Source organism: Ochotona princeps, chromosome 20 (assembly GCF_030435755.1).
Source record: "Ochotona princeps isolate mOchPri1 chromosome 20, mOchPri1.hap1, whole genome shotgun sequence".
In the NCBI taxonomy this organism is placed as follows: domain Eukaryota; kingdom Metazoa; phylum Chordata; class Mammalia; order Lagomorpha; family Ochotonidae; genus Ochotona; species Ochotona princeps.
In genome coordinates this window covers 24596367-24619538 of record NC_080851.1, presented here as the reverse complement: position 1 = coordinate 24619538, position 23172 = coordinate 24596367, and the positions used below count along the sequence as shown (strand labels likewise).

The following is a 23172-nucleotide window of genomic DNA, read 5'->3' as shown; positions in this document are numbered from 1 at the left end:
GGATGTTTTAACTTATGCTGTGCTTAGTGTGTTTTGTGTGTGTGATAAAGCTAATGAAAGCAATGAACTCATAGAGCACAGCCATGAGCTGGAGGGGCCACCGAGGGTGGGGCAGTGATTTCTGAAACCCTGAAGTTACTTAAGAGTCACTTGTGCTGGGCAGACCAAAAGCTAACAGCAATGACCTGATCCGCCACACTTGCCAAGGGCAGACATGACAGGGAAAATTCTATTAGCTTAATTGTTTTTTAATTTATTGCCCTGAGCTCATACATTTTTCAGGCCCAGTGTTGCTCCTGACCAGTCACTGCCTCCAAGGTTCGTGTGGCTGGGCCCCTGTGGAGTCAGTTGGAGGAACCCCAAAAAGGAAAGACTTGCCCCTGGTGTCCAGTTCCCTGGGATGGGGGAGACTTGGAAGACCTGCTTCTGGGCATTTACACACCTCACAGGAAAGGTTGAAGTTCCTGAACTGAAGGAATGAAGCTGTTTGGAAGAATGCAGGTCTTTCTGTGTAAAATGAGCCATCTCTTCCTGTTGGGGCCTCTAGGTGAGACCTCGGTCCTGGCTGTGGCTCCAAAGGCAGACGAATCTACCTGCTGAGGATGTGCTTTTGTTTGGCTAGGCTTGTTGCTCCATAATGGCCTCCCTGATTGCTCTCAGGCCCCAGTTCTTTCTCCCCCTTCCTTCTTTCCCCCAATCCTGGAAGCACCCCTGACCTGCTGAGTCCTACACTTCAGCCCTGGGCCCAGGCCCAGCACTCAGTTGTTCTGTTCTCTCTGATGAGCACCAGGGCTCCTTGGGGCAGAGCCTCAGGATGCTCACTGCCTGAGTGTGATATATGACCATGGGAGGATCGCAGATGAGAGAGGTCAGGGCAGACACTGCTGATCGAAGGTCTTTCCTCTCCCACACAGCAATGCCCTCGGTCCCTCCAGTTCTACCTCTCCCTTTGCCATTTGCAGACCCCACCTGCTGCTGCCCATCCTTGTACCCTCTCTCAAGTCCTCCTGTGTGGACACCCCTTTGGCTTCCTTGCTTCTTTGATTCTTTTTCTTTTTTTAAAAGATTTATTCATTTTATTACAGCCAGATATACACAGAGGAGGAGAGACAGAGAGGAAGATCTTCCGTCCGATGATTCACTCCCCAAGTGAGCCGCAACGGGCCGATGCGCGCCGATCCGAAGCTGGGAACCAGGAACCTCTTCCGGATCTCCCACGCGGGTGCAGTGTCCCAATGCATTGGGCCGTCCTCGACTGCTTTCCCAGGCCACAAGCAGGGAGTTGGATGGGAAGTGGAGCTGCTGGGATTAGAACCGGTGCCCATATGGGATCCCGGGGCTTTCAAGGCGAGGACTTTAGCCACTAGGCCATGCCGCCGGGCCCGCTTCTTTGATTCTTATGCCATGCCTATCCCTGCCATCTGTACATGGCCCTTTCCTGCCCTTAAAAACAGGTTCAGGGCCCGGTGCCATGGCCTAGCGGCTGAAGTCCTTGCCTTAAATACACCAGGATCCCATATGTGTGCTGGTTCTAATCCCAGCAGCTCTACTTCCCATCAGCTCCCTGCTTGTGGCCTGGGAAAGCAGTCGAAAGCCTTGGGACCCTGCACCCGCATGGGAGAGCTGGAAGAAGATCTGAGCTCCTGGCTTCAGACCGGCGCAGCACTGGCCATTGTGGTCACTTGGGGATTGAATCATCAGACAGAAGATATTTCTGTCTCTCCTCCTCTCTTTATATATATATCTCTCTGACTTTGCAACAAAAAATAAATAAATCTTAGAAAAAAAAAAAAGCAAAACAGGTTCAGCTCTCCTGGCTTGACCTCGAGGGCCTTGTCACCCAAGCCACTTCCCTGCTGCTCTGCATATTTGGCTTTTGCACAAACCCAGCTCTGTGCTGAGTCCTCCCTTGAGATTTCCTCTACACTCTCACCCTAGGCTTGTAGAAAAACTCCTACATATTAGCTAAACCCTAGCTCAAATGCCTCCTCCTCCATGGAGCCTTCCCAATACCCTGGATCTCATGCAATCCTTTCTTATTCGTTCCTTTAGGTTGCCGCCTCCTGGAACATGTGCCTTCAGACTCGGATGCCCTTGAACCCCTGTAGCACATCGTTTTCCATCACAGTGGTGTATATATGCACATCCTTGAATCTGGCTGCAGGCATGTGAAATTGCTCTCCATCGCAGTGGGGGTGGGTTTTGTCTATTCTGAAACCTTCTATTCACTTTCTGGACAGATTCTGGGCATGAGCACTCCACCAACTTCACAGTCCATGACTGCTCCCCAACCTACTGTTCCAGCAACAAGCAGTTATTTTAGACCATTTGCTGTAATTCATGCTGGACATTGTCTCTTTGAGTTTTAGTCTTTACTTTCTCTGCTGCAGGATTTGAGCTCCCTGGGGACAGACAAGAAGGCCAGACTGGAGTCCCCCTGAGGCAGGGAGCCATTGAAGATGTGAGTTGAACCAAATCAGCTGAGATCTGCTGGACTTTGGAAAGTAGAGTCTGACCTGAGGGATGTGGAGGTGGGAGGGGACTGCCCCTTTCTGGCTGCAGACACCGGGGACCTGCCAACTAGGAGATAGACGTGCCCTATGCTTGGAGGGAGCTGTTCACTGCAGCTAATGAGAGCACTGAGCCCTCTGACACAGCCTCACACAGGAGAGAGTGAGGCAGGAAGAGCATCCCTGCCTCGCTGGGGACCACAGAGGGATGGACACGGACAACACAATGCAGGCAGCCAGGCCAGAATCGTGGAATCACGGACCTGGATGCAGTAAAGTGGGTACCTGTTACCACAGCAACACAGGGGCCTCTGCCGAGAAGGATCAATGTCAATGGTGTGCAGTGTGGCCTGGCAGGGGCATAAGGGTCTGTGTGATGCAGGCAGGGTCTTTTTTTTGCAGGGTTCTGTGGTTTTGGAAGCCTGATCTCTATACCCAAGATGGCCCTGGCTGAATGAAAGACTCCAGGGCAATGGACTTTTCCTGTCTTCAGATGCTGATACCTTAGTACCAGTTTCTGGCTTGTGAAGTTATGTGGGTGGTCCAGATGCCTGGCTGAGACCTGGAACTGCAGCCTAGCTGTTGTTTTGTCTCCAAATGGATAGCTGATCCTGGCTAAGGCCCTTCCCTCTTGAGCTTTGGGCTTCTGCTTTGCTTCTCAGAAAAAAAAAAGTGTTGTGAAATGGTACTCAGTGAGGCCGCTGACATCTGCTAGGAATCAACTGACAGTGAGTGAGACTTCCCAACTTGCTAAACGCCAGCAGCACCTGCAAGTCATTATGACAACCCCAAATATCCTGCATCACTTTCAAATGCTGCCCACACAGACTCTTATCTCTGTCCCTCAGATCAGTGAGGCATGCACCATGGGTGAACAGGATCTGTGGTGGGGGTGGGGGAGATTACGAAGAAAGAGTGCAGGACACAGGTTAGCAACAGGATGGAAAGGAACAGGGCTGTGGTGGAGGTGCAACAGCATGGCCATCGGCTCTCTAGGGACAGAAAGCAACAAGAAGGGAGGAAGGAAAGGTAAAGACAGGTGGGGAGAGCTAGAAGCCTTGTTGCCTGAAGGGATGTCACAAACAGGCCCAGAGTTTCAGCACCATGGACAGCACAATGCCTCGGACGCCTGCCCTTTGCACTCTCTCCAAGGGGCAGACCTTGGAGAGCTCCTAGGAGCCAGCCCTTCCACCCAGCATTCAGAGCCTTGTCCAGGACACAGCCCAAAGAAGCCAAGATATTTCCATCCCAGGATCCTGCAGGAGCTCTGTGATGGCTCGAGTTCCTGGGGACTTCCTGCGGCATCAGTTTCCCTTCCACACACACAGCCTGAGAGCCCAAGAGCAGGGCTTGGGTGACCTCTTTCATCACAAAGCTGCACACACAGGGTTCTGGGGATGCACCAAGGATGATGTTGCCTAGGTTACTGGGGAACTTAAAGAGGGTGGGTCTTAGAGTGGGCCCAGAGGAAAGTCCATAATCCTTGAAAGCTCAGACTCCATCAAACTGCATGGGAAACACACAACAGCTACACATGCAGGCAGGAGACATCTAGGTGTCAACACACTCCATGGATGGGCTGGGCCAGTTCTGCTGCCACAGCTGTTGCCTTTGCACTCCAGTCCTGCATTAGGACAGAATTGTTTTCAGATCTGTGGGCAGCATCCTCCAGATCCCAGGCACAGGAATCTTGATTTCTCCAAGAGAAGAACAAGGAGTACTGAGTCGGGGGCATCTCTCTGGGGACTTCAGAGGGGAAGTAACTTCTTCACTTGCCCTGGTGGAACCCAATGAGGGAAACAGGACTCTGTTGGGAATCAATCAACAGCCAAGAGGACAGAATGATCTCTTTCCCATGTTGCTGGTGCTTCTGGAGTGCAGAGGCCCTTCCAGCTACCCTGTTCACCAGTAGACACAGCCAGGCATCCCACTGCTATGCACCTGTCCTTCAGGGTCCAGCTTCCAGGAGAAAATGTGCACTCCATATTCCAGCCATGCCCTGCCACTAGATTTGGAGGTTTGATGAGAAATCCTTCACCCTGAATTTGAGTCACTCTTTTTAACCTCTCCTGGGGAAAATTTTCCTTCCATCCTGGCCTCTGCCATCTGGCTGGAGCAAAGGTGCTGTGGTATATGGCTAATTGCTTTTCAACTCCACTTAAGAAACCACGGGAGAATTGTGGCCAGGACTGGGGCATCCAGGGACACAGTCACGGTGCCCATAGTGCTGTTTTCCCAGACTTGCCCAGCAAGGTGCATTTCCCTGAGTTTATGCTCATGCATCCTCCTGGTGCTGTAGCTGCCACTCGGCCCCATTCACCCCAGTTCTGCATGTTTCTGCTTTGATGTGCTCACAGCACCTTAGGGAGTGGACAGCAGACTGCAGGAGGTGCTCACCCACACTCTGACCCAGCCTGATTCAGGAAGGGTGCTGTATTGGGAGACTGGGACTATCCTGCCAAAGTCAGCCCTTGGAAGGTAATTCCCACCCTTCAACCCCTAGGACCACCTGTAGCGACATCCAGAGTGCAAGCTGGGGGACAGTTCCAGTTCCCTCATGGGTAGATACTGTTCTGCAAGCTGTTGTCATCTACTCTGGACCTTGGGGAAGCCTCTACTCTCCCTCCACTCAGGACCCTTTGCCATCTTGGAGGATGGCAAGACAAGCAGTCCATGCTGACAGAAGACAGGTTAATGGAGACTAGACAGATTAATGGAGATGACAGCAGAGGGAAGATGGACTGGTGGGAGTGACCACGGGCCAGCCCAGGAGATTCCTATGGGTGGAGAGGAAATGGCTGGGAATTCCCAGAACACGCGCTTATGGGACAGCACAGGGAGCAAGGGTGCAGGCTGAGCCAGAACCTTGATTGTCTTTCCTGGCAGACAAACAGCTCTTACCCTTAGGTGGTCTCTAGCTCCTGGGGAACAAGGATGTAGCCCTGACTTTCTGGATTCTCAGCCTCAATGCATGAGACAAGGGTTGTCTGGGACCCTGCCTGAGGCTCACACCTCAGCCAGGCCAGGCACTGAGCATATCCTCAACAATGCAACATCCCCACTGCTGCAGGACCTAAACGGCCACCTCCATCCTCTCAAGAAGTTCCCCAGGACTGACCCAGGCTCTCTGCAGTCTATTGCCACTGACTCCTACAGGTCTGGCCTTGAAGCAGCCCTGGGTTCCCTAAAGGTAGGCCTCACCTTTCTTGTCACCCCTACTCCTTGGGGACAGGAATAGGGGATTCCTATCTCCTTCTGCTCAGCTACATGTTCTCATTTTGACTCAGGTGTTGCCTCACATGGCTCCAGCATGGTTCCAGAACCGTACTGGGAAATAAGGAGCTCTGTCCCCAAGGACAGGGCTAGTGGGTGTGCTTCTCCCTGTTCTGGCAGATGCATGGGCAGGCCCAGCCCCTCCAAGAAAGACCTGGTGGGAGCCTGTGGTCAAGCAGGCTGAATCAGGCTACACTTGGAGATATCCCAGAGAAAGAAGGAGGGAGGGAGGAAGAAAGAGAGAGAGATACCCTAAAAAGACTGAGTCAGGGAGACAGAAAGTTGGGCTCAAAGCAGTCCTGTGCACTGGAAATGGGAAGACAGGGGAATGGAAGTGTCACTAGGGCCAGCACACAGAGCCCACTTGCCTCCTGAGAAGGAAGCTGGGGCTCTGGAGTGGATGGAATCTGCCCACGTTATAAGGCAGATGGACAGTGAGGTGAGGCTTGCTTTTGGCTGGCAATGATTTGAGTCTGACTCAGGAATCCCTGGAGGATGCAGAGGCCACCATCTGCTGCACAGCTTGAGACAACAGATCTTGAGCCTGGGACTCAAGACTGGTCCCATAGCCCAGCTCACCAGAGGCACTTGCCCTAAGTGAGATGACAAACAGCATCAGACCTCAGGAAACAAGGGGCTGGAGGGCTGATGCTCCAAGGTGGCCAGGGCTGGTAGCCTTGATAGGGCTGCTCCTGGAAACTCAGGTTCCTGGGCCAGCTCTGCTCGGCACTCCTGATCAGGAACCCCACCTATAGCTCCACAGAACCACTCACTGAGTCCTTGGTGACGTTCTTGTATTGAACCTGTTTTCTGGCTGACTGGCTGAAGAGACATCCACACCTGGGCTTGGACCCTTGTGTGGTCTCAAGCCACTTCTGTGTCTCAGTTTCCCCATGTGTAACAAGAGGATAGTGCTGCGTCTCTATCATCAGATGGGCATAAGGACCCATGATAATGCAGACTGGCAGCACCTGCTGCTGTAGAGAGCCCTGGAGGAGACTCATACACCTTCCAGCACCATGTGAGTGTGTGCCTTGTGTGAGTCCTCTGCCTTCCCTTGACCGTGGCTGCCTCTGGCAAGTCTGCAGGGAAGACGACTCAAGGCTCTGGCTCAGCCTGCACTCTTGCTCCCTGTACTGTTCCATAAGCACATGTCCTGGAAATCCCCAGCTGCCTTCTCTCCACTCACAGGGCTCTCCTGAGCTGGCCCTTAGCCACCCCAACCTGGCCATTTCCACTCAGGTGCCACTCAATCAACACCATCTTATCAGTTTCCTGGGTACCTGTGGTCATCCCTTGCCGTGCCATCTTCCCCTCTCCTATAGGGTCCTATCAACTACCATGCACTTTCCTCTGCTTCCCCAGAACTCCCTCTTTCCTCCCTCCCTTCCTCACCAACCTGGGGATGCTGCAGGTTACTCTTCACCAGTCTGCCCAGGATGCTTCTCCATCATCCCATGGTCCTGCATCAGCTGCCCTTCTCTGTCCCTGGGCTCCGTGCAGCACTCATTGGTCCAGGGACAAGGCACAGCCTAGCCCCCTGCCCTTGCTCTCTCCCGTCCCCACTCCCAGAACCCTCCTCCATGCCCATCCCACCTGCTGTGATCCAACATGTTCCCAGAAGTTCAGTTCAGAGGACTGAGTCCTTCCTGGTCCTCCTGTCCAGAGGCAGGAGCCTTCTTTCTGTCCCTCTAAGCTCTCCTTGCAAATGGAGAGTTCCTTCTGGAGGTGGTAGGTGGGTAGCAGTGTCCTGTGGAGTCCTCTGCCTACACTGGGGCGAAGGAGCTGAGCAGAACTGAGAACAAGTGACTGCATGTCTGAGCCTCAACTTTCTCATCTGCACTGTGGGTGCAATCCATCTCAGCATGGGTGGGGGCGGGGATGAAACTACAGATGCAAAGCTCCCTCTAACAGAGCAGGTACCTGGCACTTGACCAACTCCCAGAAGACTCTTTTGAAGGGTTTCGTGCTGATCCTGGGATCCTTGCCTTCTGAGGAGTGAGCCTTCAGGAGACTGGGTCCAGCACCCCATTACTGGGACCAGAAAGGCAATCAGGACTCCCTTTTCTGCCCCCAGGCTTCCCATTTTCTGTCTGCATAGACCTTTTAAAAGGAAGGTCCTACTGAACAGGGAAGCGGAGGAGACAGAAGAGCAGCCCGGGGACAGGAAAGGGAGTAGGCACATCCATTGTGTATTCCCATCACCATTAGCTGCCTTGGCTCTCACCATGCAGCAGTTACCACATGTACCAACCTTGGGTGCACGCTCTCAGCTCACCTGACTTAATCTGAGTACTGTATGCCATGGTACCTTCCAAAGGAAGTCTTCCCTGTCTCTATTTCCCATTCCTTTGGTCCCTCAGATCCCCCTTCCCACATATACACACCCACACAACAGGGCATTTCTTACTTGTGTTTCTCCTTTGTCTTTGAAATTTTAAGTGGGGGCCTCACTATAACGCTGGCACAGGAGCCAGCACACAACAGTCGTTTGGGAAGCTGATGGAATAACGTACTCAGCTTTACTATGACAAAGAAGGCCAGGACATGCTCCAGGGAACTCTGGGCTGGTTGGGAAAACAGGTGTAATGCAGGCTGGGCTAAGGTCAGAGAACATTCCCTCAGGTTCAAGGGTGTGAGCCCGATTGCCCCTTGGCCTCCACACCAAGTCTGAAGCAGACACACTGACCTCCACTGCCACACAGCTCAGAGTCCCAACACATGGTGCTGTGATGTCAGGGCTGGGAAGACATGCAAGGAAGGTGTTCCCTCAGTTTGCATACCTCCTAGTTTGGGGAGCTTGCTTCTTCCTTGGGAGTCACTCATCCATAGGAAACATGTTCCCAGACCATGCGAAATCAACCTTCCTGCGCCCACCAGAGCCCTCCACTGGTACAGCTTGGGTGAGTCCGATTTGACAACCTGTACAGGCACTCGGTGCCTGGCAGTGTGGCAACAAGGAGGCTGCAACCTCAGAGAGGATGGCCAGGCACGTTTGTGTGCATGTGTGGTGATGCAGAAACTGGGTCACTTCCCAGACATGCACACTCACACAATGCTTGCTTGGAGGATGAGGGGCTAGCTAGGATCCCAGGAAGTGCTCACTGGGTGAGGCAAGACAGCAGAGGTGAGCAGCATTCAGAGAGGGGATGCCCCCACACATTCTCAAGCAGATCTCATCCCCACCCCTGCCCCAACACATGGAACCATCCACAGGGCATAGGCAGGGCACCTGGCCCCAGCCCTGCCCGCTCTACCAAGAGGCAGAGCCTAACCTGACTCTGACTCAGGGAAACTGCAGCAGACACTAGCCCTAGAGGGTCACCCCCACCCAGACTCCAGGAAGGAGCACAGATGGTGGCAGCTGGGACTGGGAACTACTGTACTCGCTGGAACATGGGAGGAATGCGCTGCCTCGCGGCTCCGGGCTCCCAGACCAGCCGGCCAGTCCTGGGATATCCGGTGAGGTAGCAGGCTACACATTCGTTTCTCTGCCTCCTCTGTCTCCTCTGTCTCCACAGTCTCTGGCTTGCAGACATCCCAAGCCTTATCTTTCCTGCCCTGTTCCACTGCTTTCCTGGTGCCAGGCGTTGGGTAACCGGGAGGGTGAGGGCAGTGATGTCTCAGCTAAGAGGTGAAGCTATGAAGTCGAGGCACGGGACGGCCAGTGCCCGGGAGAGAGGTTTGCCCTGCAGCTCTTCCCGCCCGGCTGTCTGCACTCGCTCTCACTGCGCTGCCGGCACATCCCCATCAGACTGGGGCAGAAGGTGCGCCCCATTACCCCAACGCCAGGAGCGTTCTTGATAGCCACGTGGTAAGCGATACCGCGACCCTGAGAGGTCGTCAACCCTGTTCCAGAGCCTCCCACACCCTGAACTGAATTCCTTCCCCCCAACCCCCTACCCCTGGCAGCAGCAGCCCAGGGCACTCACGGGTGGTGTTGTACTTGATGCCATTGAAGTACTCTGGGCAGGGTCTCTCCACCAGAGCTCCGGCCGCGCTCCGGGGCCAGCACGTCCCAATCTGGTCCAAGGTCGTGTTGCAGTAGAAGGGAGCTGACAACAGGAAGAGAGCGGAGTGGGGCTCACACGGGGTCCCCAGTGTGGTCCCAGAAGCAGGGACTGGGCGCGGTACGCACCCGGGAAGGAGCCGGAGCCGCTGCGACGCACTCGCCTTGAACCTACCCTCCCTACCCTCGGGGTCCAGGGGCTGCAGCTTCCAGCCGTCCAACAGCAGCTCCTCGGCCAGCGCCAGGCTACAGTTGGCCTCCAGCAAGCTGTGGAGCAGCGCCGCGTCCATCGCGTCCAGCAAACGCGCGCGCAGAGGGCGTGGGAGTGCGCGCCCCGCGTGGCTGCCCGGGTAGTGGGTGCCCAAGTGAGCGCAGGCTCCCTGCCCCGGGAGCACCAGCTCGGTTCTGCCGGGCAGTCTCGGGGTGCTGTGCCCAGTCGTCCGGAGCTGTCAAGTCGGGACCTTCCCAGCTAGGAGCAGCGGAGAAGCACCCAGGCATTCGGGTCCACCCGCTCCTCCACGGCCAATGGCGGAGCTGGGGGCGGGGCTGGACAGCCCTTCCCTGCAGAGCTCAACCTCCAGACCCCGGCACCCAGCTGCGCCCACCCCCCACCCCGCCCCCGTGCTGACATTTCTAGGCTCCTGAGGTCGGAGACGGTTAGGCGAAGCGGCAGAGAGCGGACTCTGGGAACTGCAAGAGGCAGCGAAGCGCGCCCACCCAGGAAACCCATTGCAGCCTCCCTCTCAGTAGGGACAGTTGCCAGCCATCCCAAGTGTGGCCTTGGTCTCCCTGTCTGAGCCGAGTAGGGGCAGAGTTCATGTGCATATCTTGCACCCCTAGCCTGGAGGGATAAGATTAAGTGGCCCAAGTGGGTGGAGACCCGTAGCAGGACGGGGTGGGGGGTGGGCAGCTGGAGAGGGATTTTGAAAGAACAGGAGCTGGATGCCAGGTGGGGACAGGAAGCAGAAAGCAGGGGTACAACCAGGTATCTCGCACAGGTGACTGTCAACACGGCACTGCACACCAGGAGAAAAATCAGGCTGCACAGTTCGTGGTGTGCCAGAGCTCACAACGTCTTTAGCACTGTCTGCCTGCTCGTGTCTCAGGTTCCACGCTCTTGGGGCGTCACAGGCTGCTGAGCAGGACCCGCAGGTGACAGGCTCCAGCTCAGGCCAGGTCCTTGTCCTGCCTCTGTATCTGCTCTCCCTGCCATGGACACCCAGGCAGAATTCTTGTCCTGTCTTTTGGGGATGTTCTCCCAGGGGCTTCCCAGACCTGAAAGTCTCTGCTTCTGAGTTTAGAGAATTTGTGTCTCTGTGTACAAATGCATATATGTATGTGTCCATGCATATATGTGTGTATTTTGTTTTTCATATTTGTGTGTTTATATATGTGTCCCTGTGTGTTTGTATATGCACATATGTAGGTATGCCTGTACATGTGTATAAGTGCGTACATATAAGCATGTGTGTCTGCATAGAGCAGTATATGTGTATGTGATTCTATGTGTGTTGTGTATGTGTCCTTGGTGTGTTTGTATGTATATCTTCAGTGGGCAGGCAGACCTGGGCCCAGGAACCAGTCCTGCTCCCCGGCCAGCTCCCCTGGACACCCCAGCTAATCTAGAAGGCTGAAAACCCACAGGTGGCTCCTGAGCAGGGAGCAGCAAGGAGGCTGGCTAGACTGTCTCTACATATTCCACTCTTTGCAGGCTCCATATTAACACTGCTGCTACGGCTCAGGCCATGTAAGTGAGGCAGCCAGCCAGCCAGCGAGCAAGAGGGTGCTAAGACATGGCTGAGCGTTGCTGTCTCTCAGGGGCCTGTTGCTGGCAGGGCCCCCGTGAGACAGAGCTTCCAGAGGGGGTTATCCTCTGTGTGAGCCAGGGTGGGGGATAAGGGGGATAGGAGGCCATCCCAGCCCCATCCAGCGGACTCCTGCTTCTGGTTCCCAGATGGAACCGTGTCCTTCAGGGTCCCTCTGGGATATCCTTGGGGGTGGGGCCAGAGGAGGGAGCAGTCCCTCTGAACTTGAGTGATCAACTCTGCCCCAGGGAATTAGCAAGCTCCAGGGAGGTGAGGCCTCCTGGTTCACACCCCTCAACTTCTGCAGACCAGGACACTGGCCTGGGGGGCTTGCAGGGCTCCTACCAGAAGAACAATGCAGTGCACAGAGGTTCTTCAGCGACAAAGTCAGAACGGGCAGGATGGGGCCTAAGCCCAGAGCCACAATGCCTGGGTTGGCAGGATGCAGAGCCATCTTGTCATTGATTTTATTATTATAGACATGCTAAGCTGGAAGAGGTAGTGGGTTTGGGAACAAATTGATTTTTCAGCTGGCTTTTTAGTGTTTGCAAATGAATAAAGGAGCTGACATTGGAAAGAGCTGAGACTTTGCTCTATTAGATTAAGTTCAAGTATGAAAATGTCTGAGTGCTTTTGCCAAGTTAGAGAGCAGAAGTGGACAGGAGGTCCCTGAGATGGTGGCTGACTCCTTGGGCTGCAGGCTGGCCCTGTCCTGCAGTCATCAGCAGAGAAGTGTTTGGGACAGTCTGTACATTTCCATGCTGGCGGGGACAGGACATACTGGCGAACAGGTACAGGTAAGGGTGCCAGGTGTGTTGTGAGCAGCATGGGTGAGGTAGCTGCCTCCCCTACCTCAGCCCACCTCAGATGTCAGCTGTGGGGCGGGGCAGAGAGCTCCAGGCACACCTGTTGCACACTGTGCATGGATCATGGTAGCATGCAGAGACAGTGGAGATGCATGGAGTCACAGTGCTAGGTTTACTCTCTCCCATTTGTCCCTTGCCATGGAGGGCACACAGGGCTTTGGGGACAGGGTGTTCTTGCATCTGGGAGGGACTGTCGGGGGTCATGTGGCACCCGCAGGGGTTTTGCTTGGGCAGATCTGGAGCACTGACAGTGGGCTTTCCTGGAAGTTGTGGTGGGCGGGCAGAGTGGGGGCTGCTGGGATTCAGAGAGTCGCTCTCCCAGCAGGCAAAGAGACCCGTGCTCTCTGGCCAGATACCTGTCTCCTCCATGCCCCTACCCTGCTCTGCTTTGGAACTCTGGAAAAGGCTTGGTGTCTTCACGTTGACCTCAGGGTGCCAAGCAGGGCCTCTGCTACCTGTGTGATCTCACCTTCACATTTACAGATGGGCGATGAGAGGCTGGGAGACAAGGATCCCCCCCCCCACTTCCATCATCATCACTGCCTCCCAGCTGCTCATCTCCGCAGCACCCCAAGGTCTCAAGAGACATGTAATCATTGTGATTTAGCCTCTCATCCTCTCCGAAGGGCTCCTAGCCCAGTCCTTCCTTCCCACCCACCCTTCCAGCACGCAGCTAAGCTCCCAGTTCCTCTGTTCTATGTCAGGGGGCTTCCTGTGTTGCCCCTGTCCACTGGGGCCTGGCCATGATCATCCCGAGGCTACTGTCTTGCCTCCCATATCCTCCACCAGGACAGGGCTGGTTCTGTCCACCTCAGGTCCCCAGCATCCACCAGGGTGCCCACGGTGGGTGCTCAGTGAGTCAGTGCTGAAGAGCAAAGGACTGGGCAGCAGAGCTGGGGGAAGCCCAGGACCCTGTCTCCTGGACTCTTGGACCAAGGTTCTTTTCCCATGTGACCACCTCTGGCGTGTGTGTGTGTGTGTGTGTGTGTGTGTGTGTGTGTGTGTGCTGGATTGGAGAGCTATTTCAAGGCGTGCTTGAATCTATTTGGACCTTGATCTTGCCTATAGGCAGAATATATATCATCAGCCTCACATTTTTTCAAATCTATGCCTCTGCGATGAATAACATTGAAGTCATCCATTTGCAGGCTGCTTGGAGTCATCATTGTTGCTGTGTATTCTTGCTTTCTTTGGATCTCAGGGGCACACGGCTGAATGGAGCCCAGTCTTTGATTTGCAGCCCCTTGTCGGCCCGTGCGTGGCCTTACTTTACTTCATGCTGGGCTTTCCTTTTATGGCCATCCATTGCCTGCAAGGACTCTCAGGCGCCCGCCACTCAACTCCACCCGAGACCATCACTGGTCAGTTATGTATTTATAAATGCCTTCCCGGGAGGCAGTGCTCTCTTGAGTGTGGTGTGTGTCATCCCTTGGCTCTGATTTTCCTTCCGTTTTCTCACTAGTAAGGGGTGTCTCAGTTGTGGAGTGCTTGCTTTTGCTTGGCATTGAACTTATGTGAGTCATTGTGTATTTTCCCCATTCACCAGGCACGACAGAGGACGCCAGTGTTTCAGGGGCCTCTGGGTCATCCTAAGCACTCAGACATCCACCACAGGGGACTGGTTAATGGGGGGTGAGCATCCCTGCTCTGGCTAGCTGCTGGGCAGCACCACCAGCAATGCCATGGATGAATGTTTAACGACATGAGGGCATGGTCACCCTAAGCCTTCAGAGGATAAGCAGGTTAAAAAATGATAGACACAGTGTCATCTCAATTCGGTATATGTATGTATGTAAAAGACAAATATATATATATATATATATATAAAAGACAAATGAATGGAAGCCACAAGTTCTCTATCCAGAAAGTTATGAGGGATGGAAGGCATTGGGAACTTTCTGGGTTGAAGGATAAGGAGCATGCGTTGTCCTCTTTGCATTATCTTAGTTTTACAGAAATCATATGGATCCCTTTGCAAACAGCTCGGATTCAGAGGCAGGGAGGGGGTGCCCCACTTTGGGCCAAGGGATCGGGGTGGAGTCTGTGGCACCTGCTGGAGGGAGTGAAGGAGGAGGGCAGGGGGAAGGTGTGGCAGATCTGCTGAGAGCAAGGTGGGGGGCTCTCCTGGAAGGAGAGGCCTCCATTCCTCTGATGGTTGCTGGACACAGCCCAGGTTGGGTATCCCCTTTTTTTCTTGGTGCTGGAAATTTCAAAGTGACAGAGCTCAGGGCCCAGCTGCTGCTTCACTGACCTCACCAGGAGGCCACACCTGTAGCCACGGCAACTGGAGCTGTTTTTATTCCTTACACCTGTCTTGTGCGAGGTGGAGAGCAAAGAGCTTGTCCCTTTCCTGAGCACCAGCCCCTGACTTCTTCAGGGGCTGACAAAGACAGCTGGGAACAGGAAGGCTTCCATTGAGTAAGAGCCAGATACACAAATGGGGAAGGGTCCTGCCCTAGGACCCGGTGAAGCAGTCAGCAAAGCAGGACTAATGCTGGCCTCTTCAAGAGCCTTGCTAAACTAGGCTGACCCGGGAGAGCTCCTCCCTTTCCCCTGGCTGCCCCACTCAGAGTCCTAGGATGTGCATACCTGGTAGCTGTGTGAGGACTGGGGGCCTGGGCCCGTGGCAATACTGTTCCAGTAGTGTCCTCAGGGACTGGTCTCTGGGTCCCTGGCTCAGCCCGGATGCCTAGACAGAACAAGGGTGAGGGTCAGAGGTCAGGCTCCGCTGACTCTTGATGAGTCTTGCTCAAGGTGAGTTCTTGGTCTGTGGGTGTCCCCCCCTTCCACTCTGTTCTGTTACTTGGGCTCACTCTTCTTCCCTTCACCATGCAGGGCAGGCCTGGGGCCACACAGCACAACAGTGACCTGGCCAGGGCTGGGACCCTGGTGTCTGAGGCAAGAGCCAGCTCTGTTCCCCTGCCCTATCCAAAATCTGTCTCTTTCTCATTGGTGCGGGATCTCTCAGCTTTTCTTCATTCCCTCCTCTCTGCCAACTCCTGTCAGACATCTGCAGAACATCTGCTGGATATTGGACCCTGGCGGGACACCTAAGGACTGTCCTTGGTGGTCCCAGGACAGGTGGGGATCCTCTACAGTTAGAAAGGGTAGGAAGGATGGGAAGTGGTGTGTCATGTAGGTAAGCAGGGAAAGGCGTTGGTTAAGACGTGAGATAGACAGTTAAATCTGGATTGGCTTGTCCTGGAAGAGGTGGGACGAGCAGGAAGATGAGTAAGGAAAATGAGAGGAGCTGCAGTGCCAATTGAGACCAAGGAGCCAATGTGACTGCTGCAACAGTGGCCATACTCCAACCCCCCAAATGTAAATTTCCCAGGACCCCAGCTCCTGAACATAAGGTGGGTTCTGGAGGTATCTGCCCTTGAAGGGGAGCACCTTTTGGTGGGAAAGATGTAGTGGGGACCTGCCTCAAAGCAAGGACAATTTACTAAGGAAAGCTGGAGGAGCCTCCAGGAAGGGCTGAGGCTGATGAGGGCTTTGAGGAATATGTAGGAGTTTGCCCACTCACAAAGGCAGAGCTGGAATGGGCACCCTTCACAGAGAGGCTGGGGAGGACTGGGTGACTGGGCCTGCAGCTCTACCCCTGGCCTGTTCTTCCCCAGGCCACGGCTGTACCTGCTCTCTGACCTGGGTGCCCGGGAATACTTGCACTTATGTGTGTACCCCTCCCAACACTGCCATTCCTAACTCTGGGATCCCAAAAAGCTCCATTCCACCCCTCTTTCTCTGCCAGTTAGATGTTCCCCCTCCTAACTCCTGTGCCAGTGTTTGCCCCTGGTGTCCCTGCCGACCACAACCCTCATACAGCACGTCCCCCACACTGGCCTCCATGCATTTCCTATGCTACGCCTGGCAGCCACATGTCCAGCCATACTCTGGTGCCCTAGAGCTTTGAATTAATGCCTGCACCTAGTCAGAGAGTTGAAGCACTCACAGGTACTCACAGGACACCTGTATTCTGCCCAGCTGCCCACTATGCCAGGTGCAGAAGGGCATGGCTGGGCACTGTGTGTGCATAAAGTGTGTACATGCTATACACATGTACATGTTTGGGTATTGTAAGAGGCTACCTGCAGGGGGCTGCCACAGGGGGCAAGGGTTTTGCTGTCTGCAGGAAGTGGCACTTCTTGGTCATCAGAAAGGCCTTGTTAACTCAGGGAGCCCCCTGATGGAATGAGGGGAGCTGAGGAGGGAAAACCCTGGATCCTTCCAAGGAGGGTTTCAGGCCCTACCCAAGGCAAGGATAGCCCCACATGGCCTGAGTGCTGGTCTCTGAGCCAAGTGTTGGAGTGCACAGAGGTTGAACAGGAGGTCACCTGCCTGATGAAGCCAGGGTTTGTGTTCTCTGATGAGCAGGTGCCTGGCTGGTGGAGACAGGAAGGCTCAGGCTGCTGTGCTCAGTCCTGACCAGGTGGGTTGGGATGTGGAAGAGTTGGACCAGCAAATGAGAAGTGGAGTTGGGAGCAGCCCCCAGGCCTCAGCTAAGACCGTGGGGATCTTCTCTGATGGTCCCCATGCTGGCACAGCTGGGGACACCTGCTCATTTCAATGCAATAGCTTTTGCAGTATCTGCAAATAGTCTCATTTTAAAAGTGAGGCAAGTGAGGCCCAGAGAGGGGAATTCAACTGCCTGGGCCATGTAGCAAGTAAGAAAAGCATAGGCTAGACCCCAGTGCAAGAAGGAAGGCTGGTCCTGCAGGAGGACGTGCAGGCCTGAAGGGCATGGCCGAAGTGGACTGAATGGGATAATTTTGAAGCTTGGGGCACATCCAAGCTTGCCACATCCAAGGTTGAAAGGGGATGGAAGCCAACAGCTGGATCCTGGGGTGTGCGCATATTCTGGGGCAGACTATACCAGGTGCCCGAGGCTCTGCATAAGGGAGAATCCCACAATCTCTGAGCCCCCAGGAGCCCCCTGAGGTTCTGAGTTAGTGATAAATGGAAGTTTGCCTGGTCTGCAGCCCATTGGGAAAAAGTTGCACCCAGGATCTGCATTCCCACCTATTAAGCACATAGCAGGTGAGCCTTGTTTGTGAACTAACTGACCTACTCCTACCCACCTCCCCCAGTTCTGGGAGTTTTTCCTGCTGGTGGGATTTTTCTTCTCTCAGCCATCTCTCAGATGATTGGCCTGAAATGGGAAGAGGAGAGGGTGGGGCCTCGGGAAGGAAGCCTGGGTCAGAGCCAGGGCTGCAGCTGCTCTTTACCCTCCCCAGATGCTGGGCCCCAGCCAGGCAGGACCTGAGTGTGCCCCTGGAGTCAGCCTGGTCAGCGAGGTGCCACTTCCCCGGAGCCAGAGGGTCTGGCCCGGCTGAGTGTTCCGTCCTAGGCCTGGCAACCAAGCTCCATCTAAAATTAGCCCCCGGACTAAGCTGGGCAGATTTGCAGGACCAAGGGGGAGCAGGTGGAGTGGTGGACACAGCAGTGAGCACCCTCCCTAACCTCCTCCCAGGTCAGCTGCCCAAGGTCAGGGAGGACTTGGCTGGGAGGGCAGGGTTCCTCCCACCCCTGCTTTCATTCAGCTGCTTTCATTGAGCCTGAGCTCAGGTTCTGCCTCTCGGGAAGGGCGGAGTTAGGGGGAAGGAGGAGAGGAGAGGGAGGGAGGGAGGAAAGAGAAAAGGGGAGGAAGCAGCCTGGACTGTGCACTGTCCTGCAGAGGGGCAGTGGGAGAGCAAAGCTTGGCTGGTGCAGAGGCTGAAGGAACATCCTTTCTGGAGCATGTGAGCAGGCTTTCTGGAGGAGGAGACTTTGGTGGCTCGGTTCCCACTTGGAGAAGGCGGGAGCTCCAGTGAGGAGCCTTGGGCCACACCAGGGGTTCTAGTACCCAGTCTGCCGAGGTTAGAGGTCTTTGTCTCAGGATACCTGCTCTTCCTTCCAGCCGCAGGTCAACCTGCACTGCCTCATCCAGGCTCATTTCCTTGGCTGTGACTTCCGGATTCCTGGGCTCCCTTCTCTCCTCTCACCTGGGTTGTCACACAGGTGCAGTGTGCAGGGGTGGGGAGAGAAGAGGGAGGGGACAGAGCGGGCACTTAAGTCCCCTTTGTGGGTAGGGAGCTGGCGGGCAGACAGGCCTGTAACAGCTCACTTGGCCTAAAATTATCTCAGTTATGGACTAACCCTGTTTGTGCTTTACCTAATAGTCACTCTTCCTCTGATTGGCTTTGGTGTCTGACTGCGTGTCCTAAAGATAGCTTCACATGAACATTAGATGCTATTACAATTCAAATTTTCTTCCGGGAAGAGAATTTGGATTCCAGATGATTGGCCGGGATCAGGACCTTGCCATTGGCCAGCACAAAGACCCTGGCACCTGCCCACACCCCGACATTCTCATCTGTGCAGCGGGGCTAAGTGCCCAGTTGCCTCCAGGGGTGCCTCTGTGTGTGTCTGCCCCAACCAGCGCCCAGCATGTGACAAGCTATGGCAGCCATTACATGAAATGTACAGCATGAGCTTGCAGGTTCATCTCCCCTCCTCCCCAGCAGAATTGAAAAGACATCTTTAGAAATTAGAATTTTGAAGGAACAGCTCTAGACAACTTGGTCGTGCAGTCCTTAAAATGGTTGCAAGTAGATAAAGCAGAGAATGCCAGCCAAGGATTTGGCATAGTGCCATAGTAAGTCAAGTGCTGCATATGTGGGACTTAGCAGGAGTGCTACATTAACCAGGCAATGCCCCCAGGCAACTTGCTTTGCTTCCACATATTTAAACATCAGCAAAATGCAAGAATGGGGCTTCGATAATTTGGTCAGAAAACACTCAGAGGGAGGGGAGTTTGGAGAGAAGTCATTGCAAGAATGGGCTTCCGGCAAATGGCTCTGTGATTGGCCCTGTATGTGTGTGTACACACACACGTGGGCCTGTGAATCTGCTCACCCCTGCATGTGTGTTTGTGTGTGTGCACATTCATGCCAGTGTACATTTGTGCACATATGTGTGCCTGTGTGTCCTTGGGATGGGGATGAACGGGCCATGGCCTTGGACTCCAGAGAGGGCTGGACATGCATCCTGTATTGGGCAGAGACTGCGGGCTCTTCTCTGTGTTCCCTTTTCTCTCAGGAGCAAGTCTCTCCCTCCTCCTACCCCATCCTCAGAAGCCGAGACCCAGGGCCAGAGGCCATGGAATTCCTGAGACAGAGTAGAGGCTGAGAGAGCAGGTTGCTTCCCAAAGGTCTCTGGAGGTCTCCCAAAGACAGCTGAACCCTGGCAAGAGGAGCCCGGGGTTGCCTGGGGTCTTCACAGAGGAGCAGCTCCAAGTACGCCACTTGCTGGGTCTCTGCTTACTCCCTGAACGAACGTGTTCACTTCTCCTGAGTTGGTGTGAAGCACCCGGCACAGCGCCTGGCAGAACAGCACTGCTGCCCCAGGAGCTCCCCCGAAGCTACCCTGGGGGACCCTGGGAGCACTAGGGGCACACCGCTGACTGCTCTGAGTCCCGGGATATGGCTGGGCCAGGGTTACCTCTCCAAAATGGCACTGCCTGCTTTCTGCCTTCTCTCCTAGGAAGCAGCCCTCCCCCTGTCCCTACCCCCCATTTCTTCACCGGGATCCTGCTGCCATCTTTTTTTTAGTTCCAATTACCACAATCAATGAGTATCACTCCTTCCAGCTTTGCTGGTCATGAATTTTATCAGGGTTGGTGTCCCTGCCCTGTGTACCGCCTCCCCAGGGCGAATATACACCAGGGTAGGGAGTCAGGCCTTCGTGGCCACCTTCCTTTCATTCTACCTGCTCCGAGTCCCATATTCTCATCTCCCAACAAGCAGAAAGTTCAGAATCATTGGCCAAGGACCCAGAACTAAATCCGATTATTGCCAAGGCCCAGGGCAAGGAAGGCTTTGGCTTTAAAAAGAGCAAGGTTTTGTTATCCTGCAGCTGTTGCAGGTGGCATGGCACTGGGCAAGGCCCCTTGTCTATGTCTTGGGCTGGGGCATCTGGAGAGCCCCGGCTGACTCAGAAGCTGAGTGCATAGCGTCATCTCGGGTCTCCAGTTCTTGACCCGACCAGGCCCTTAGGGCAGCAGCCAGCAGCTCGCTGCTCACTTGGACTGCTGGCAGCATGGCTGCTAGAGGGAAGGGTTGGAGGGCAGTCTTTGCCACAGCACCCAGCTCGCTGCTCACTTGGAAGGCATCTAGGCTCAGATGGAGTGGGGCAAAGACCAAGAGTTACGCGGGAGGGCAGAGGTGGATCCAGTCCACAGCCTCCGGGGGTCCCAAAATGCAGTATGTGATATCAGTCAAAGGGTATGGCATGATTACACTGCCCACCCTGCTTCTCACTTGGCCAGGGACCTTGGGAGCCCCATGCTTGCTCTAGGGGTGCCTGGAACAGCTCCACAGTTGGCATGCATTAACTGAGTGCTTCCTCTATGCCGGACCCCTGACTGTGCACTTGACCTGTGTTAGTTCAGCTGATCCTCGTGTGACCCTATTCAATGAGTACCAGTAGTATCCTCAATTTACTGAGAAGGATATCAGGGTCCGAGGACACTAGGTGAGTGGCAGAGCTGGGGTTTGGGCAAGTTCTGCCAGCAAGGTCACGGTGCCACAGGCCTGGCTGGGCATCACCTGTGTCCCATGGCTGCTCAGTGTGTTGGTTCTCCTTGTGCTTCTACGGAGACTGAGATCCTGACAGGAGCATCTGGGGCTGGTGCATGGAGGAGTCCAAACAGGAACAGACCTGCCTCTGTCCCTGTTTAGCTCCCAGACCCTTCTATGCCACAGCTTCTCTTCATGAGAAGTGTGGCCTGGGGCAGGTTCACCTCGCTCCAGAGCCTTAGTGCTCCCATCTGTAGAATGGGCGAGAGGTTCAGAGGCCTTTCTGGGGACAATGCCCCCCTACCCTCATCCTCACATCTTCAGCCCCTGATCCCAGCCCCGTGAGCACACCTGCTTCTGGCCATGGGGCCTTGGGGTGCAGGGAGCCTCGAATCTCTACAGCCCCTTGGAGGGCTCAGTTCTCCCCATGGCTTACTTGATCTTGGGCACTGCTTAATGCCAGGTTCCACAGGAGGGAAGGATGAAGCCACAGTGGTGGGCAACAGGGGAGGCTGGAGCTTAGGAGGAAGCAGGCAGGGAGCATGAAATTTCTGGCAAAGGTACACCCTACCAGCACACTAGAGCTGCACCCCAGAAGCCTGCTGTACCTCTCCAGGTAGCTCCCTGTTCCATCCCAGCCATGCAGTCTCTTCTCCACACACCAGCAGGTTTACAATCTCTAACCCCTTGATCCCAGGCTGAATATCAGGGAGCTTTTGGTTCCAGGTGTCCCCACTTCCCTGATTCCCCCTTCAGCTCCCCACTTACTTGAAGCAGTGGTGGTGGGAGGAGGCAAAGCAAGAAGAGGAGGAGTCCTGGGGGTGCTGTGGGATCCCCCATGCTGTGGCAGAGACCAGGGGCCAGGGCCAGGGTAAGCAGGCACCGCAGCTGCTGATGAGAGGGTCCCCACTCAGGCTCTGTCCCTGACCCTCCTCACTCACTAGGGAAGGCCAAGATAAGGCCTTGGGCACAAGGACCGTTCCCCCAGGGCAGCAGGTGACACCGCCCACAGCCTGCACACACCCCTTCCAGGTTATTTATAGCTGGTGCTGGGCAGCCGCCTCTGGCTCAGCAGCCAAGGGGACCAGTGCACTCTGCAGCCCATAGAGGCAGGGTCCTGGCATTACCTGGGCTCCCCAATGGCGATGGAGAGGAGCTGAACAGGGATAGTCCCAGGTGAGAGGATCCAAAAAACCTCTCCAGGCTGTGACAGAGGGACCGGCCATGTTCTTAGAAACATGTTTCTGAAGTTCCAGGGCCCCCAGATTCCTCACTGCCTTTAAAATGGCTCAGAAATGCGCACATAGTGACACAGACTGAGGTGTCAAGTACAAGGGCAGCAAAGTGAAAATCATGGACAAGTCTGGGGCAGGGGCCCATGGCTTCCGTCTTCCCATGTTTCTGCATGCCTAACCGTGGTCCCTGGAAACAAGGGTTCAGAAACAAGAACAGCCCAAAGCAAAACAGCAATGATAGCAATGCCCAGGCCTGCCCAGGGATTGTGCATCCAAGGTCTGAGAGAGACTGGTGTCAGCCAGGGCTGGCCATGAACACACTGCTGTGGCAAGTGGCCCTGACGCATGGGGTTAAAAAGCTTAAGCAGCACCCACTATGGTTAGCCACAGAAGAAAAGCATCTGAGGAATGTGATTAGCTGGGGGGCTGAACTCTTCCCTGGAGAGGCAGGTGGAGGCCTGGGAGAACCGTGCCTTCTGATCTCCTGGCCTTGGGACACCTTTCTCTCCCTTGGAGCCTCCACCCCTGCAGGCCCTTCCTCCAGGTTGCCTTCCTGCTGTGTTGTCTGGTGGACGGAACCCATCAGGACCTCATTTCACTTTGAGTGTCTCCCAAAGGCCCTGCCTTTGGGCACCATCACCACAGAGGCTGCCATTAACTTGGGGTAGGGGCTGTACACATTCAATCTGGGCTTTGGGCATCTTCTGGGGTACCAGGAGCCAGGGACCAGGCCAAGACTTGGCTGGCATCTTTCTGGCCTGGGTCCTGCCTTATCACTTCTCCCACCTGCCTCTCCTGGTAATGCTTCCTTCACATCTCAGTGCACAGGAATCTTCCTGGTCACTGGGGACTGGAGTTGAAGCAGTCTGGCCTCAACCTTGAGTGGAATGTGTACAAAGACAGCAAAAATAAACATAGG

At 54.8% G+C, this 23172-nt stretch overlaps 1 protein-coding gene across 5 annotated transcripts in view; it reads right to left on the bottom strand.

The window, feature by feature from the left end:
* The window catches only part of CRHR2 (corticotropin releasing hormone receptor 2), a 35558-nt gene extending 13572 nt beyond the window's left edge, over positions 1-21986 (bottom strand). For 2 of the 5 annotated variants that reach the window (XM_058678209.1, XM_058678210.1), the window contains exons 1-3: positions 21787-21982; positions 15053-15152; positions 9716-9838 (exon numbers count right to left, since the gene is read on the bottom strand). In XM_058678209.1, coding sequence (XP_058534192.1) covers positions 9716-9838; positions 15053-15152; positions 21787-21858 — 295 coding nt within the window. In that variant the 5' untranslated portion in view covers positions 21859-21982. Of the gene's footprint in view, positions 1-9715; positions 9839-9976; positions 10303-15052; positions 15153-21786 lie in introns of those variants that run through there. The other 3 variants (XR_009247278.1, XM_004582400.3, XM_004582399.3) reach the window with 3 other exon arrangements.
* Between the last annotated feature and the right edge of the window lie 1186 nt (positions 21987-23172).